Source organism: Leishmania major, chromosome 35, assembly GCF_000002725.2.
Source record: "Leishmania major strain Friedlin complete genome, chromosome 35".
In the NCBI taxonomy this organism is placed as follows: domain Eukaryota; phylum Euglenozoa; class Kinetoplastea; order Trypanosomatida; family Trypanosomatidae; genus Leishmania; species Leishmania major.
The window spans coordinates 927,409-945,418 of NC_007284.2; the positions used below are offsets into that span (position 1 = coordinate 927,409).

At 60.5% G+C, this 18,010-nt stretch overlaps 5 protein-coding genes across 5 annotated transcripts; all 5 read left to right on the forward strand.

Annotated features, from left to right (window-relative positions):
* Window positions 1-757: 757 nt before the first annotated feature.
* LMJF_35_2270 (ATP-dependent RNA helicase-like protein) lies at window positions 758-4,210 on the forward strand (the record flags this gene model as incomplete). The annotated part of the gene is made up of 1 exon (XM_003722573.1): window positions 758-4,210. One exon carries the CDS (start codon window positions 758-760, stop codon window positions 4,208-4,210), a length of 3,453 nt encoding a protein of 1,150 aa, XP_003722621.1.
* A 1,861-nt stretch (window positions 4,211-6,071) lies between these two features.
* On the forward strand, window positions 6,072-7,469 carry LMJF_35_2280 (conserved hypothetical protein; the record flags this gene model as incomplete). The annotated part of the gene is made up of 1 exon (XM_003722574.1): window positions 6,072-7,469. The coding sequence occupies one exon, from the start codon at window positions 6,072-6,074 to the stop codon at window positions 7,467-7,469; it is 1,398 nt and encodes a 465-aa protein (XP_003722622.1).
* Window positions 7,470-8,394: 925 nt separating this feature from the next.
* LMJF_35_2290 (conserved hypothetical protein) lies at window positions 8,395-12,909 on the forward strand (the record flags this gene model as incomplete). Its single annotated transcript, XM_003722575.1, has 1 exon — window positions 8,395-12,909. The coding sequence occupies one exon, from the start codon at window positions 8,395-8,397 to the stop codon at window positions 12,907-12,909; it is 4,515 nt and encodes a 1,504-aa protein (XP_003722623.1).
* Window positions 12,910-14,052: 1,143 nt separating this feature from the next.
* Window positions 14,053-15,273, forward strand: LMJF_35_2300 (conserved hypothetical protein; the record flags this gene model as incomplete). The annotated part of the gene is made up of 1 exon (XM_003722576.1): window positions 14,053-15,273. The coding sequence occupies one exon, from the start codon at window positions 14,053-14,055 to the stop codon at window positions 15,271-15,273; it is 1,221 nt and encodes a 406-aa protein (XP_003722624.1).
* A 1,121-nt stretch (window positions 15,274-16,394) lies between these two features.
* Window positions 16,395-17,141, forward strand: LMJF_35_2310 (conserved hypothetical protein; the record flags this gene model as incomplete). The annotated part of the gene is made up of 1 exon (XM_003722577.1): window positions 16,395-17,141. One exon carries the CDS (start codon window positions 16,395-16,397, stop codon window positions 17,139-17,141), a length of 747 nt encoding a protein of 248 aa, XP_003722625.1.
* Window positions 17,142-18,010: the final 869 nt, after the last annotated feature.

Consider the following 18,010-nt stretch of genomic DNA (forward strand, 5'->3'; position numbering starts at 1 on the left):
ACTGTCGGGCCCACCACAGTGGGCGAGCGCCGCGACTTCTGGCATCCCACTTCCGCATTCGGCACAAGCGCGCCGCGCAGACCCGACCCAACCGGCCTCCGCCTTCATGCGGATGCAGAATCGACCGCCAGTGCCGTTCTCCGCAGGCGTCGCGAAGTCGCAAGGCAGGCTGCCTACTTCTCAGCCCCTCTCTCAACATTCACCGGTGGCACCCGTGTCGAGTCGCGGGGCTTTTAACGAGGCCGCAGAGCCAGCAGCACCTGTCGCTGCGGCTCCTCTTCCGCAGCCACAACCGCACGCCGGTATACCTCCTCCGGTACCGCGGTCCCAGCTTCCTGGGATGCCGGCTCCTCTCAGCCAGTCATCAGGTACACCGCCCCCGTCGGCTGCGGCTCCCTTCAGTGCCCCATCCCCCAAAGCTCCCGGGTCGCTCTTGTCGCCTCCGCTGCTGCGGCAGCAGCAGAGTTCGCATTCTCAGCGCCTTCCGTATCCGCTGCCGCAGCCTCTTTCACAGCAGACCGCCTCCGCGCGATCATCAGTGCCCCCTCCGGCTCCCATGTTAGCCAACACGGCATCGTCGTTTCGGCCGACACCAACCTCACCACTGCCTGCTGTCGCCGCGGCACCCGTTGTCGATACACCCGCTACGACAACCCCGACTGTCACCCCGATTCCCGCTGCTGCGCCAGCCGGCGCTCCTGATTCTGCTTCTGCCGCCGCATCCCGACCCGCGGATATCTGCTTAGCACTGCAGCAGATGAGCATTCACGCTCGCATAGCGCCGTATCCACCACCACCGTCAACTGCGACAGTGGCTGCTGCCGCGACACCCACGCCCGCTGCGGCTGCGAGCTCCGCCGACTCGCCCATAAAGAAGCTGCAGCAGCTCATGCAGCAGCCACAGGCACGGCTGAACTACTACGCCGCATTGCCGCCGCGTGTGGCAGTGCAGCGTGAACAAGACCGCTACGGCAGGGGCAACCGAGCACAGAGGATGAACAACCGCCAATTACCGCCACCGTGCCACCAGCAGCGTCATCTGCCATCGGCGCCGCCACAGCAGATCAAAGCGACTCCCCTCGCTCATGTTGCCGACATCGATCCGGTCGTTGCGAAGCGCTTCCAGGATGAGTACGCGCAGCAGAACGACAACGAGAACATCGGGGATGACTTGCGGGCGCAGCAGGCGACGAAGATGGGCACGATTGGCACGCTAGATGAGGAGCTGTGCCTGTCCCTGATTGAGACTCACGACGTCACGTTTGTCGTCACGGATACCGGTACGGGCAAGAGCACCCGTATCCCAATGGCCCTGCACAAGGCGCACCCGGATGCACTCGTCGTGAACGCGCAGCCGCGCCGTACCGCTGCGATCAACCTTGCCCAGCGCGTCGCCGAGGTGCTTGACGCGGAGCTCGGTGAAGAGGTAGGCTACTCGGTGCGCGGAGAGCATATCGGCGACCTTGGTGAGACGAAGATAATGTACGTTACAACCTACTCCCTCTTCATCTACTTTCTGTGGCACGAGTTCAAGGAAAAGCTGCCGTTTTCCTACATCATTGTCGACGAGTTTCACGAGCGCACACCGGATGTGGAGGTCATTCTGCTGATGCTGAAGCTGTGGCTGCATAAACACCCAGGTGCCTTTAAGCTTGTCCTGTGCAGCGCGACGGCGCAGGTGGAGGAGTGGCAGAGCTTCTTTGACGGCCTTACGGTTGGCACCTACGCCCGTTCCCCTATCATGTACCCTGTGCAGGAGTACTTCATCGAGGACCTGCAACGCCTCACCGGCATCCGCACTGCACCGATTTTGCCGCAGGATAGCAACAACATGGTAACATCGGAGCAGATGCATCAGATCATTCTCGTGTGCAAACAGCTGCTTGAGTACTTGGCCAAGAACACGGCGACGCAGGACAGCGTGCTTGTGTTCATGCCTGGTCGTACGCAAGTGGAGCTGATGACGACATGGATTCGCGAGAGCCTGGAGGAGTCACTGGAGCCGATCGCGTGGTACCGCGACGTCGAGCTGTCCCTGATCCAGGAGGCCCTCGCGCGGCCAGCCGTAACCCGCAAGAAGGTCTACGTCGCCACAGACATCGCCGAGGTGAGCTTGACGCTGCCGGACGTGGTGTTTGTGATCGACTCCGGGACAGGCAAGCGACCGCAGGTCTCGGAGAAGGAGAAGACAAGCTATGCTTTCCCGCCACTTCGGCTACTGTGGGAGACGACGTCGAACGCGCAGCAGCGCCGCGGCCGTGTTGGCCGTGTGCAGCAGGGCTTCTACTTCAGTCTGCTCAGCCGCGACCACCACAAGGCGCTGCGCGAATCCGATAATCGCATCAAGAACGCCGTCCTCACTGAGCTCGTCCTTCACTCCCTGCTCATCACGCAAAAGCCGTTCGCCTTCTTCCAGTTGTGCAACGAGAAGCCAGAGCGCGGCGCTCTTGCCTACAGCCTTCACCTGCTACAGGATGGCGGTCATATCATTCGCAAGGACGACCCCATGGCGGACGCGGAGCGGGTGTCGCTTGACCGCCAGCGCACGACGCACGTCATGGACTCGCCCTGGAATGCCCTGATCGAGGAGGCGCTCGCGGCGGCCCCGGCGGCCCTTTCTACTGCTCCTGCCGATGCGGCAAAGAACTCCCCGGCTACAAAAGAGGCGGCAGAGGGCCCCGGCAGCAGTGACGAGGTCGGCGGCAAGGGCTACGGAGACGAAGAGGACTCTGTCGAGGCCGCGATTCCAGAGGCCGACGCAGAGGCTTTCCAGCAGTGCTACTTCATGACCCTGCGGGGCGTCATCGCGGCCCGCTCGCCGGTGTCGGTCGCGGCTGCCACAAACGTCTTCTTCGGCCTACTGTACGGAACCCCGACGCTGAGCATGCTGGCGGCCGCCATTGAGTCTTCCAAGTCGCCGTTCCACGTGCCGTACACCGTCAGCGACCGCATGGAGCGCGTGGCGATGGTGCGTCACGTGTCGAACGTTATGCAGCGCTACCACGGCTCGCTGCAGAGTGATTTGATCTGCTCCATGGAGGTTATCCTCGAGTACATGAGCATGCAGCGCGACGGGCTGTCCGAGGAGGCGCAGGAGGAGTGGTGCCAGGAGCGCAGTCTGAGTCGCACCCGCGTCGTTGATACACTGAATTTGTTCTCGCAGATGAAGGAGCAGGTGAGCTCGGTGCTGCCGTTCCCGGACGTCACGGATATCGACGTACTCAATGCCCAGTTTAACCAGAATGCTGAGCTCCTTGTGCTCATGCTCGTGGCATCGCACACAGAGCTGGCGATTCAGGTGCAGCTGGACGGCCCTGTCGCGCAGAGGAAGGGCTTTGTGGGGCACGGTATGTTCTTTCCGCTCAAGTGTCTCAAGGACGAGTCTGTGCCGACCGTGTGCCCGTGGGACCGCACCAAGATTAGCGTGCCGCTTTCGCTACAGACAATTCAGCGCAAAGTGCTCGCCGTGTTCGCCTCGCAGGTGGAGCCAGACCTGTTCGCGCTGGTGCTGCTCGTCTTCTCTTACAAGCTCCACTACTCGGTGCAGGACAGCGGCGCCACCCCATCGTTCCTGATGGCCGTCAGTCACTCTGGTGTGCGCCGCACCTTTCAGTGCGACACCCTCACCGCACAGCAGATTCTGCAGCTGCGCCGCATCCAGTGCGCCCAGATGCGGTGCATGCAGCTGCAGGTGGAGGAACGCGTGAAGGCGAATGAGAGCGAGAAGCTCAGTGCCGTGCTGAAGAGCGCCAACAGTGACTTTGGACTACCGGAGAGTGCCATGAAGACGCCCTACCTCATCCCTACAGTGCTGCAGCACGGCCTGAAGCTGCTCGTGAGCCGACTGAAGGGCTCACCTTCTTACACGGCGCAGCGACGCGGCATCGCGGAGTTCTCACCTGGTACGCCGTACTGCAAGCTTGCTCACGGCGCGGAGCTGCCGCCGCCGGTGCTGCAGTCGGTGCTTATCCACAGCAACAACGGCCTCTCCGTGTTGCAGCCAACAGCAACGGCGGCAGCCGCAGCGGCCCCCTTGGCGACAGTCGGCGTGGCGACTGGTGCGGCGGAGCATAGCGACGTGGCAGCCGTCGCACTCACGGAAGCGCCCTCTCCGGCAGTGGAAAGTAAGTCGGAAAGCGAGGACGACGATGATAGCGACCGCAGCAGCGACTCTGCTGCACATGTGCCAACGTTCAGCTATGACATTTAGATGTGCGCGAGAGTGAGAGTGGGCCGACGCGTCGGCCTCAAAAGGGTAGAGCCCTTCGGGGTGCGAAGGAGGCGCAAACGACACGCAAAGAGAGCGGTGACTCTTGAGCGACTCACTTTCAAGGGCTGGGGTATGTGGACCTCTTTTCATACTCGACCCCCTACCCCGTGTGCCGCCGCCCCCCCCCTTTCGTTTCGCTTTTCCTGTTGGTCTTGACTGGCGCGACCCTGGGCATTTACTCTTTGTTCTCTTCCCCCCTCCTCCCCCTCTCTCTCTCTCTCGCGTCTGCACGCGTATATGTGTCTGTGTCGGCGTGGGTAGTGGTCACGTGTTGAGCTAAGGCTGTCTTCTGTTGCGTGCCCCTTTCCTTTGCTTTTTTTTGTTTCCGTTTCCCTTTCCGCCTTTGTGTAGTTTTTGGCGTGGAGTACCAGACAAGATGATGATTGAGGCTTTGCTGTTGCTGCCTTCGGTGTGTGCATGTATGTGGGCACGAGGGAGTTGTGGGTGTTTTTGTTCTTTCCCCCTTTTCTCCCTCCCTTTTTTGGTTGTTACGTCGCTCACTCACACACCCCCACACGCGCGCACTCGTGCTCTCTTTTCGCTCTTCCCTTTTCGTCTCTCCGTCCCCTTCCCTTCCGTATGGAGCCAGGCTTGCTGGTGAGGGCATTAAAGCGACAAAAGTCGTTGTGCACGAAGGAGCGAGGGAGAGAGGAAACACAACGGAGAAGACAACCAGACATGGCGGCTCGTAAATAGTCGTGGGCGCTGCACGGTTCTATCTCTGCCCTTCCAGCTCACCCTGACGTCTTCCTGTGTATAAGTCGTTGCCGTTGCCGTTGTCGTTGTCGCTATGTGTGTCCGCTTCTGAACATTACCAGTACACATTCATGTTTAATTCATGTCGTCGTTGCTGTAGTGGTGGTGATGGTGAGGTGGCTTTGAGGCGGGGGCGGGAAGGGAGGGGGGAGGGGCAGCGAGACAGGGGTAGGAGACAGCGCAGGCAAGAGAGATGGAATATGGGCAACTGCGGGTGGCTTCTGTTTTCCCTCCTTCCCTTCCCTTCTCTTTGCTTCCTTCCCTCCCGGCTTTTCCCCGGCCCCATCATTTGATTACACCGCGGGTTCTCGAAGAGTATCCTAACATAACGGAGTCGCAGCATGCACCCACAGACAGACAGACACACAAACACACACACATACGCACTGCGAAAGCGAGAGGCACGCCAGCTGCAGCAGCAGATCTTGCTGTTTCACCGACAGGTAAAGTCTGCAGGCCGCGTCGTGCTCTACGCTCTTGGCCTCTCAGAGGTAATGCAGAAAGGCAGCGAAGGGGCGAGGCCAGCTTCCAGGCGTACAGGCCCTCACGAGCCTCGTGCTCTCCAAAGAGCGCCTACCACGACCATACCGTGAGATCGGGGAGGAGTCGCGGGTGCGATTGATGCGCGTGCGTGTCTTCCGTGATGTTGCTTTCTGTATTGCGTCTTCTTGCACCTCTCCCCTTCGATAATTCTCCTGCTCGCATTCACCACATGCAGTCTCATCCGCTAACCCCGGCACTCTCTGTGTGCGTCGCTGCCTGCAAATCATTGCATAGCGCTCACGCACCATCCGTGTCTCCGTCTTTCTGCGCGCTACCCGTGCTCAGGTTTGGAGGCGTCGGCACTTTGGTGAATACCCCTCCCCGCTCCACACATACGCACGCAGGAACAGGCACCGCACGTGACGGCGAAGAGCTTCGCGAGCGCACACATAGCCAACGGCCCTGGCACGAAAGAAGGCACAGGGGGGATTCGGGGAAATCGATCGGCACGCCCACGCGCACTACAAACGGGCGCGAAAACAAACAAACGGACAGCGGCAGCATGTTCGGTACATGCGACAAAAGCCGTCATGCCGACGAGGCAGCGGAGAAACCGGAAGGGAGCACAAGTGGCGATGCTGCGGGTAGCAGCAGCAGCCGACGCCGGCAACAGCGGCAGCAGCTGCGAGAGCGGGATAGCTCTACCCGAGGGGCCAAGAACACGTTCGGCACACCGACCATGCTTGGCATCCAGTACACCTCCGAGGAGGCGAGCAACATCTACAGCAAAGTTGGCACGCTCAACGGCTACACGTTTGAGGTGCCTCCGGTGAACCGGTTCCACAGCAAAACTGCAGCGGCGAAGTTCACCCAGCTCACCGGCGGCATTAACCCGAAGTTCGAGGCCAGCCGCTTCGACAACCTGCGCGAGCGTCTCCAAGTGGCCGATAAGCGTGACAAGGACGGCCACTTGCAAGCGATCGCGATGCTGTACGCCGAGTTCCTCGGGAACAACTTTCTGAAGGCCAAGAACATCGACTACGCCGAAATCGAGCGCTGCTTCTACCCGAACTACGCGCCAAAGTACGACACACTTTTGAAGTCGCTCGGGATGCCCAAGCCGCTGTGGTGGCGGCAGGGCATGTTCTCGTCGCTTGAGGACATCTCGCGTCTCCCGCTGGATCGCTGCAACGTGGAGAAGGAGGCGTCGCTGACCTTTGAGGAGTGGTACTGCCTATTCTGGAACTACTACCAGCCCTTCAACACCCTCGCGTATCTGTGCATGGTCACGGCACAGTCGATGGTGTACACGCGAGAGCTCGTTGACAGCGTGGCTGGCTACCTGGCCGAACGACACGCCTTGATTACCGAGGCGAAGGCGAAAAACGCACCAATCCTGTTCCTTGGCGCGCGTACGGGCAAGTTTGGCGCACTGCTGAACGCAACCAAGAAGCTGCCGGTCCCGGTCATTCACACGCACGAGAACCCCAACACGAACCCCTACCTGATGGTGATTCCGCAGAGCAAGCAGGCTGAATTCAAGCCGAACCCGATCATCAAGATGAAGAATCAGGCAGCACTGGAGAAGTACGAACCGAGCATCGTGCTCTTCTCCGACATGATCATGAACAGCGATCCGACAGCGCAAATCCGACAGCAAGGCTCGGTGCGCGAATACGTGTACTTTGGGGTGCCGGACAGCTACTGCGAGGGGCACGCGTGGGATACGTGGGGCTACTTCAAGTACCGTGAACGCGGCACCGATCACATTCCGGCGTACATGCGTGAAGGGTTTGGCAAGGTGAGGCTGCCGCACCTCTCGCGCTGGATGATCCACAAACTGGACAGCGACATGCAGATGGGCAACGGTGCCGTGACAGCGTGGATCCGCACACCGCTTTTGCCAGCGGCCAGCGCGCGGTGGAAATGGCGCATAATGCGCCTTCAACCATTTTTTTGACAGGCGGTCCGAGTGTACGGGTTCTCCCTCTGGCTTGGCATGGGTGGGTGGGAGGTGGAGGGCCACGCGAGATGGCGAAGCTGGCGGTGCGCTTCACACAGGTGAGCTGAAGCCTCTCTCGCTTCTTTCCCCAGCACATGCACACACTCACACATTCGCATGCGGACCTGTTTGGGCTGCTTCCCAAGCTGCTCGCCGACTTGCCAAAACGCACCCTAACACGTGCGTGTGCGCCTCCCCCCTTCTCCCCATCCTTCGCCCGCCGCCCAGCTGGAAGGAGGGAGGGGGCCAATGTGGAAGAGCAGACCGAGAAGGCGGGGGCTCTCGTTGCTTAGTGAGGGGCGGCGTGCGCGCTGACTTCGGCGAGCTGTGGTCTTCGTTGCTCCCTCTTTCTCTGCGAGGGTTCACATCTCCGGTAAAGCACACCACTAATCATCGAGTGGAGGAGGAGTGAGGACAAAGGATGCGCAAGATCACGACGGCTCGAGGGCGCACTGGAGTGCATTGCTTTCAGGGCTTTTTAAGTGCGTCTTGCTGCCATCATTCGTGGGCGGCGCTGCGAGCAAGAAGGACTCACATGCTTCGTAGCACACTCCGTCTCCCGCCGCATTGCACAACCACCTCTCTTCGGTACCCCTCTTTTCTCTTTTTCACCACCCCGCCCTCACTTTGCCCGTACCCTCTGTTACGCGACTGCCGCAACAGTTCCTTCACGTCGACCGCGAGGCACGTGTACGCGTCGCTGCTGCACTACACCCAGCAAACGTGATACAACGAGATAGGCGGCACCTTCCCTTTTCACCTCTGGCTTGCGCGTGCGTGGAGGGCGAGAGCAGAAGCTATATATATATATATATATGTACGCTACGATTGCGTGTGTCTTGGCTACCAAATGCGCACAGATCAGGGCGGCCGTCCGGTGTGCATGCTGGTCTTCGCAGTTGCCGCTGACGTTGCAGCGCTGCGTCGCGCTGTCGCCGCTGTGGCGGGGCGGGCAACATCGACGAACTACGCTGACGAGCTTCACAGAGAAGACGGAGGAGCTGCTGATCAGACAAGTGCAGCAGCGGGTGCCACTCGAGGTGTACTCAGTGATGCCGCGTGGGTGTTTGCTTCCGTTTCAGGTTCATGTAGCTTGGCTGCCATGCCAGACTCGCCGAGCCGTTTCTCGGCCGCTCGGTATGAGGCGGCGGCGCGCGAGATGCGGCAATGGCAGCGCCTGCTGAGCCTGGCGCGCTTACCTCACCTGCATGCAGGTGTCTCATGCACCAGCGGCCCTGCAACTCGCGATAGGCAGGCCAACGACGCGACTTTGAGGGCGCGCGCCAGTGCGGCGGCAACAGAAGCTGTGGACGAGTCGCTTTCTTGCGATCAACACGTTGACAGAGTTTCTAGTGCTGAGAGCACTGAACACTCGTCCCTAATGTGGACGCACGTTCCACACACTACTGCAGGTGCCGAGTTTGCCGACTTTGATTTCAGTCGCTCTCTGGTCTGCGCTGCACGTCGCGGCGTCGCCGCAGATGTCTCTCCCCCTGCAGGGCATCATCTGCTGTGCATCGACGTTGGCGGCGTCTACCTGGCGAGCTCCCGGACACACCATGCGGCAGGGCCTACACAGACTGCACCGCCGCAGCCCGCAGAAGCAGCCGCGACGAAGACAGCAGGGAAGTCAGAGCGTGCCTCGAGGAGGCCGAGGGTGACGCGCGTTGGGCACGGCGGTGCCCCAAAGGAGCAGACAGCATCCCTCGCTGCACACCTAAGCAACGTCAACGCCATGAAAGGTGAGAGGGGAGCTGAGGCGTCGCAGGGCCTATGGCGCCTGCTGCAACAGCGCTTTGCGACTGCCACACGCACTTGTCCGTTCAGGACGGACGCCGGCGCCACAGCGTTTCCACTGACGCTCACGGAGGTATGGGTGATACCCCTGCTGACTGCGGAGCGCGACAGCGAAGAGCCCTTGCACAGTGCAGCTCTGGGTCTCTCCGCGTTTCCGCTGCTTGTGCAGGACGAATATCACCGCAACTCCGCTGATTGTGCCGCCGCCGAGGGTGACAGCGTGCAAGTCGTCCGCCTAGCGCGCCACCCCCCATCCCACATGCTTCGCCTCGCTGTAGATGACGGCGCGCATTCAACCGACCCGTCGTCTTCTACCATGTGCCAGGCGGCCGCTCTTCGGTCGCGCAAGAGGCTCCGTGACAGCACGGCGGGGCGACAAGATGAGGCAGAGGGGCGTCAGCGGCTGGCCGCACACGCGACACCTTTGTTGCCGGCCGCCGTGTTTCTGCACTCTTGCCGCTGCAACCGCGGAGGCGCCGACCCTGCGGCACCGGAGGTATCTGCTCTGCGACTTCGGATACTGGAGCGCGACTTCCTGCTTCGCAGCTGTTACTTCTCTGAGTGGTGCTGCGCCGCTGACTTTGACATCACAAACGGCTTTGTCAGTCCACATCTGGGCAAGTGGACAAGGAGTGCAACGGCTTATCACGCCTTCTACAGTGCGCTGCGGCGGTGCGTACTGGCCGAGGACGCGCTTGTGCGGCACTCGATAGAGGAGGAGGCAGGAAAGTGGGTCGCGTCGTTCGGGTCACTTTCTGGAACCGTCGTCACGAGCAGCTCCGGAGCAGCCGCGGTGCTGCGCAGCCCCACCGAGGCCCTCTTCAAGGATAGCGCCCTTGAGGGGCGCAGCGAGGACGACTCAGGTGTTCGCGGGAGTGAGCGGGTGTGGCCTATAGAGGAGCTGTGGGGCCTGTGGGTGCGACTGGGGTGGACGCCTCCATTGGCGTGGCCGCGTGTGCGTGTGTGCCTGCGGCTCAGTGAGGGCCTTGGCCTGGGCAACGTGGTCCAGAGCTCTATTTGGGATCTGTCACCGCGCGCTCTTCTGGCACTTCTGTCACGGGTGGGGGCAGCGGTGAACGCGGCATACATTGAGGCGAAGCAGCTGCAGCCGACGCATGATCCTCGAGGAGATTGTCTGGCCGCGGAGATCGAGAGCGATGGCGAAGCCGCCGGCGTAGCCCTCGACCGGGTGAGTGACCCGGGTCGTGCTCACAGCTGCCAGGAGCGCATACCGTCTTCTTCGGCTGCTCGATGCGAGTCGTCGGTGCAGGTGCAACGGCTGCTTGAGTTTCAGGCAGCGCTCTCCGTCGCCCCAGAATTTGCAACTGGGCCAGTGTTGGCTGAGCTGTCCGATTTTGCCGTCGCGGCTCCCTGCGTCCCCACCGTCGACTCGTGCGCCATCACTGCACCAGGTGACGCTGCTGGGGGCTTTCTGGTTCTCAGCGCCGCCGCACGTGACCTTGCCGTGGACATTGCCGCCACCAGGGTGCTTCCTACCTCGCATCCTGTAGCGTCTCCGGCAGGCAGTGTTGCTGATGTTGTGGCGTTAACCGTGACGTGGCTTCGTGGTGTGCTCGAGTCCCCAGCGTTGCTCATTCTTCCGCTCGGCGTGTCTGGACATGTGAATGAGAGAGAGAGCGCCGATGACTCTTCGGGCGGCGCTGGCGCGTACCCTTCCCGCAGGATCGCGATGGACAAGGAGACAACGTTGCTTACCGCACTGCTCGCGCGTCGATCGCTATTTCAGCCAGAGAAGTTGCTTCGGGGTGCACTGGATATTTCTTCGACTTCGCATTCTCCGCAGATCGCACCCCCGTCCTCGCTGTCCGCCGCTGAGATGTACTGCGAAGTCGCCGATGTCGCAGAGCTGCGCTGGTGTTCCCCACAAGCGTCCACGGCGACGGCGACCACCACGGCTTATCGCGAAACGCTCTCCACCGCCGCTTCGCAGAATCCTACGCTGCGGTCGCCCAGTTCGGTGTCGTCGACTGCGTCCTGTTGCGCCCTCGCTTGTGTTGAATTGGCGCGACTGGCACGCACGGAGACGGCCGACGAGACCGTCAACGAGTGCCGTACATCGCACCAGCAGCTCAGCGCCACAAACCCGTTGGCTGCATTTCTGTACACGCGTTTCGCTGCATATCTTCAAGAGCAAGGCGCCGTGGCCGTCGCGTCACCATCGGGAGCGGGGAGTAGTGAGGGGGAAGCGCAAGATTCTGGAAGGGATGATGAGCATAAACCACGTGCTGCCTGCCCGGCGCGACGCTCGGCCGTGACAGTGCCCTCTTCATCCCAGCCTCCCATGCTGCGGCATGAAGACTGTGCTCAGGGCGGAGTGGCAACCGTGTCTTTGCTCGAGAATGGCGGCTGCCTCAACGACATGAGTGGGCCGTCAGGGGATGGCGATGCGGTCAAGACACTATTGGCGGAGACCGTGGTGCGCGTCGTTCAGCAGAACAAATCCGTGGTACGGCGCATACTAGCTCTTATTCAATCCTACAGCGGCGTCATCGCCGCAGCCACGGCAGAGAGTAATGGCGGTGCGCGATGTGCCGCCAGCATGGACGAGGCAGCGATGATAAAGAGCGGTGACACTCAGCCAAAGGACGCCGTTGCGCAGGACTTGTGGCGCTGTCTCGCTCCGGAGGTAAATGGTGCCATGTGTGTCGATGAGGCAGCCAGTCCCGTGTCGTCGTGCGCCAAAGCGGCGGCGCGGCGCCTTGTGCAGGCCTTTTGGGAAAACGTCGCTGCAACCGCCCGCCTACACTTGCGCGACCGGCTGGGTGCGCTGTCAGGCCGTGAGAAGGGTGCTACCAGCGATTCCGATGAGGAGGAGTCCGCCAGGCGCTCAGCATCACCACCGGAGAGGCGGGATGGCGCGGCCAATTCGCCAGCGGAAGCGGCGGCGCCAACATCTTCAGGGAGGCAGCACAGCTCCGCTGCCAAGGAGAGTGGAGCGGAACCCGCGCCGGCGCAGTCGAGCACGCTGTCGCCTTCGTCCCGTGAACAGGTGCGTGCTTCTCCCAGCTTTCCCTTGCTTCCATCTGCGTCGTTGTCGCGCCGGCTTCCCTCACCGAACCCTGTCGGGCAATCATATGGAGCCTTGAGTCAGGCGGTTCGTGCGCTGGACGGGGCACAGGCGATGGCCCTGTACATGCAACACATTCTGGGGTGCTCCAACGCCGCCGGCCGCCAGCAAGGTCAAACCCGACTTGGCGGCTGCACTTTGCTCAGTTGCGTAACGGAGGCGCCTGGAAGAGCACCACCAACCACGGTGGACACTGCAGCAACGCCCGCCCGTCCTCAGCAGCCTAACCATTGGCTTCAACATGCACTCTTTCTTTTGAGCTACGGGCTCGCGTGTCCCGCTGATGAGCCGGTGACGTCCAGTGCTACAGCATCCACCCCAGCAAACGCCTCCGCAAAGGGATGCCTCCCTGTGGGCCCATACCAAGAAGCAGACCAACTCGCACTACCGCCACCGCCTGCACTAGCGGCGTTTCGCGCCCTACGTTGCGCGAAGATTTCGCTCGATGTGTATATCGGCGAGGCACTGGAAGTGTACGTGCAGCGGTGGACGCTCAGCGAACAGGCCCGGTAAGCGGTGCAAGAAATTTTTTCTGCTCTTCCCTCTGAGGTGTACCTCAAAGAAGCTCATGCGCGCCCACGCGGAAGCACCAGACGTGTTTTTGTACTCTCTGCCACTGCTTTACTGCTGTTGATCTGCTACGCAGATGTACTCCTACTTGGTACTCTGCTTTCTACGCTCAGAAAATCAGGTAGAGTGGCGCACCCACACCTATGCACGCACGGCTCGTAAACAACGGACAGAGCGTCGACTGCGCCGAGTGTACACGTCGCACCGACACATGCACGGCCGAAAAGAAGGCTGGTGGCCGACGAGAAACAGCTACCAGACATGCCACTGAATGCTAAACACACGCAGTAGCGGTTGAGCTCGGATGCGCTGTGCTTTTCCTTTGCTCTTGTGCTTCTTCGGGCCCGTCGCTCATGCACGCTACGTGCGTCTCTCCCGCAAAATGTCGAAAGGAGAGCCAAACGCGTCGCCGCTTGCCTCCCTCCCATTCCATCTGCTGCCATCCCCGCCACTATATCGTGTGCACCGCACCCTCCAACACACACACACACACACACACACACACACACACACACACACACACACAAAGTCAGGTCGTGCCTCGGTGTGCCCACCTGTGTCTCCGTCGATAACTGTTACACGCTCGCACGTGCAGAGAGAGCTTCATCTCTGCCATGCTTGTCGCCATCTTCCCCCTCTTTCTTTTCCTCCTTGTGTTCCCTCACATTTTAGTTTTGTCGCTCCGTGTGGGGGACTCGCTATCCCTCGCTCTCACCGCCGCTGCACAACACCGTTTTCCGTCCAGGTTCCTCGTAGAGCTTCCAAGAGAGAAAGCGGACGGATAAAGAGGACTGTGCCACCTCTCCATTACCCTTCCTGCGGCATCCCATGCATCGTGTAGCTCGACATTTTGGCGCACTCGTGTGCCACGGCCGCCACAACGCTGACCAGAGGCAACTGCGAGTCGGTCGAAGCACCCTGTCATTGCCGCTCTCTCTTACGACGCGTCTGTGCAGCAGCACTCCACCGCCACCACAGCGCGCTTCCGCTTCTTCTGCCCTGTTCACTGGTAAGGGCGAGTTCAGCGCGGGCGGCGAAAATAGGCGAAACCCTGTAAATACGGGGCACTCGCACCACCCCGCGTCGATGCCGTTTATGTCGTTCATGAATGCCGATGAGGGGTTCACAGAGCCGATCGTCGAGACCCCCGGCTACTCTGAAGAGGACGCGTTCGGTCACAAGGACCCCCTCAGGGCTGTCGAGCATACGCTGACGGCGAAGAGGAAGTTCTCGGCTTGCGATGCTGCAAGCAGCTGCGACGCGCAGACGGCAGCGATCGCCACATCACCAGCGTGCGACTCCACCGTTGACTCCACTGCCACTTCGGCACCGGATACCAACTTGGCGAAGGAGGTGGACGCGGTGGCGAGTGGCCGCAACCGCCGCCGCAACCGCCGCAAGCGCACTGCGGACGCCATCCTCGGCGACGTCCTGCACGACGCGCTCCTTCTGCGCGACATGGGCGAGAAGCCAACCTCTGACTTTGTGTATAAGCGCACGCAAGAGCGGATGTACGAGGAGGAGTACGGCCGAAAACCGCCAAGTGCAAAGGAAAACGCCGCGAAGTTCATTCCGTTCCCACCTGACTTTCACCTGCACCGCCTGCTGCCGCTCTTTGGCGAGTGTGGCCGCGATGCTGCCGAGGATGTTGCGACGGACTCAGCCTCTTGTGGTGCAGCTCGGCCCGTCACCCCTGCGCCGGTGTACACGAAGAACTTCATGAACGCCTACGCGCTTATGGCGCCGGATCCGTGGCCGGAGAGAGCCGTGACGCCCGAGAACCCGGTGTGGACCCGCCGCGACGTGGATTTGGACAAGGAGAAGACGGGCGGCCGGGGACTGAAAGAGTGGGAAGAGCGCGTTTACGCCCCTCGACCCGGTTACGATGTCCATGGCGAGTTCCTCGATGCCATGGATGAGTTGGGGCACTGGGAGGTGCAGCTGATCCACTTCCTCCGCGTGGTGCCGCTGAGTCAGCGCCGCAGCCTGCCATTCCTTCACGAGTGGTACCGTCTTCTGGTGCATCGCCTCATTCGCGCCGAGCGCCGCTATATCCGCATCCGTGACGCTGCTCTGGCAAACACCAAAGTCTCCACCTCACTGTTGAAGCGCACGGAGCAGCCGATCGATGCCGTTCGCAGCTACTATGCGGAGGCGCACCGATCCTTGGCCAGCGCCAACTACGACCCGCTACGCATGAAAAAATCGGCCCTCGCGCCTCTGATGCGCATGACGGACGAGGAGTTTGCCGAGTGGCAAGAGGTGCAGCGGCAGCGTCGGAACTCGCTTGCGGCGGAGCTTGCTTAGCGTTGTCAAGGAGCGTAGGAGAAGGAAAGGCTAGGTTGAGGAGCATCAGTGGCGACGGGTTGCCTGCGTGATGGATTAAAGGACGCCTGCTTGCGTGTGGCGAGTATGACGCGTCTACATTTCTATCCGCACCTTGCACACGCGTTTTTTCGACAGTAAACGCGAAATGGGCGCGCATCCGTGAGGGGTGCGCTGCCCTCTCTCTCTCTCTCTCTGTTTGCAAGCGCTGTGCGTTCGTGTTGGTGCGTTTACAGAGCGAAGTTTCATTCTTCAGGTTGTTTTTTTTTTTCAAAACAACAACAAAATTGTAACAATACCGAAATTAGTAGAATGCAATCAAGGAGACGAGCAACGAGGATGGCGTTGTGGTGTAAAAGAGCGGAAAAGGTTCCGGCACATGCGTGGTGTAACGACAGAGGCGAGAAAGCTATCGTTTCAGTCCTCTTCTGATGGCTATCTCATGCTCCCCCCTCCCCTCCCCTGAGTTATGCGTGTGTGCAAATACAGCGCGCTGTTGTCTCGTAGAACGACACACGGGACAGCACCCCATCTCCAGCAGCCCAAAGTCTAAGCCCGTCTACTTTTCCGCTATCCTTTGCTCGCGTCCTTTGTAGGCGCCCCTCGTGGCCGTTTCGCCGCCGCGCATGTAGGTGTTTTGCACCGCATCTGCTTTCGTTCGCTCCCCGCACGTGTGATACATCCATCTTGTCCCTCTCGCTCTTTTTCTGTTGTCGCTGCTCACACATCCCACCACGCATACGTTTTTGCTGGTGAACTGCTGGCCGGGGTGGGAGTGCACGCAACCATATTTTAGTGACACCCAGAGGATCGGGTTTTGGGCAACTTGCGCATGAGCGACAAGACTCGGGCCGCACACGCCTTCGGCTTCCTTCTTTGGCACGTCTCTGTCGGTGTTGTTGCTCTTTCCTGCTCGCCTTTGACGCTTATCTTTTTTTTTTGCCCTTTTTTAATTGCATTTTCAGAGAACATCACATCTGCCGCTCGTCGCCGGCTGGCCATCGTATCCGACGGAAAGACAAGCGAGAAGGCCCTCTCTTCGCTCCTTCTCCTTTTGGTGACCCTGGAACGCCTCTTCGGCTTCATCTATGTGGCGTCTTCGGATGGGTAGGCGGACAGTCGCGACACCAACTGTCATGACATCGGCCCCTTCTGCGTCGCACTCGAGCGGTGCATACACGACGTTGACATCTCGACTGCGCTCCGCTGCCATCGCCGCTTCTGCAAGCGCTGCGGTGGGGACAAGGAGGGGGGCACTTCGAGCAGACTCGCCGCAGCTTCACGGCTGCGTTGGCGCAGGGGGGTCGTCGCCAGCGCTGTTTCGCCCCACGCGCGTCGCCCGGATTCCTCCACAGCTGGCGCGGTTCTTGATCGCCGGTAGTGCTGCGCTGCTGCAAGTGTTTATGGTTGCGTACCAGCGGGAGAGTCAGAAACTTCGCCAGGAAGAGCAGGCGCGTGGTGCGGTGGGATCAGCGGAGGACTCCACAAGGTTTGGGAACCCTCGTGCGATGTCCGCGATGGAGGCGATGCAAGTGCTTGGCCTTGATCGCAGCTTCCCTGATGCGTACACGAGTGTGCAGCAGGCGGAGGCCAGGTCGATGTCGACATCCGCGTTGCTCCCGCTGGCGCCTGGGGAGGCACGTAGGACGGCGCAGCAAAACTTCGAGCGCATGTTCGACCTTGCCGCCAAGGAGGGGAACGTGTTCCTGGCAGGCAAGCTGAGCGCCGCCTACCGCATTTGTGTGGACCCAAGGTGGGATCAGGCGACGTCGGGTAAAGACGAAACGGCAGATGCCAACACACGATCGACGACGGCGACAAACGCTGGTGAGCAGGGGCGCACCTTGTAGGAGGACAGGGTGGGTCGTGGCATGCCGTTTCTAGGCAAATGCGCACGCATGTGGTGCCGCCCCTCTAGTTGCCACGTTTTCGTGTCGTGCCGATACCCAGGTGTGTATGTGTGCGCGGTCTCCCTAGTGCTCTGCGTGATTGAAACTCGGTCTACTCGACCGTGTGTCTCACGTGTCTTTGCTACTGATCTTTTCGGTAACAGGCTTCTTTCACCCCTTCTGCGTCTCCTGGTGGTCGCCACATCTCCGCGCCTGATTCACCGTTGCACCGCTTCTCGTCGCTGTTCCTCCGCACGAGCTGAGGCACATTCTTGGTTGACGAAGCGCAAAGGCTATAATCGCCCCCCTTGCGTGCACGCAGTCAGAGGGAAAAGCGAAGGCGACGCTGCTTACTGGATGAGTTCCGTGGTTGTGCGTCAACGCACGTTTCTTGGGAGACTTCAGCAGCAGTCGTTGCGGGCTCTGAGCGCTCTCTCTCCTTCTCCCCCCAACGCTGCCCCTTTCTCACAAACTTGCGCGCGCTCGTTTCAGCGTTGTCCTTCTCCCCATCTGCCATCGCAGACGTAGTGCTCCTCCATCACTTTGCAATGTGCTCTGTTACCGCTCTCCTTCGCCTTGTGCTTGCTCTTGTGCCTTCGTTGTTTGCCTCCTGGTCTCTCTCCCTTACGCCCTACTTGCGCAGTCATCTGAAGAGCACACGTACACACACGTACACACACGTACACACACGTACACACACACGTACATCCTATGTATATCTTTTAGGAGTCGGTGACACTGTACTAAGGAAAGCGCAGGCACATATTTTTTTTTCTTTTGTTGTTGTTGCACCCTCGCCTCAGCTGTTGCATTCTTTAGTCTGTGCGACG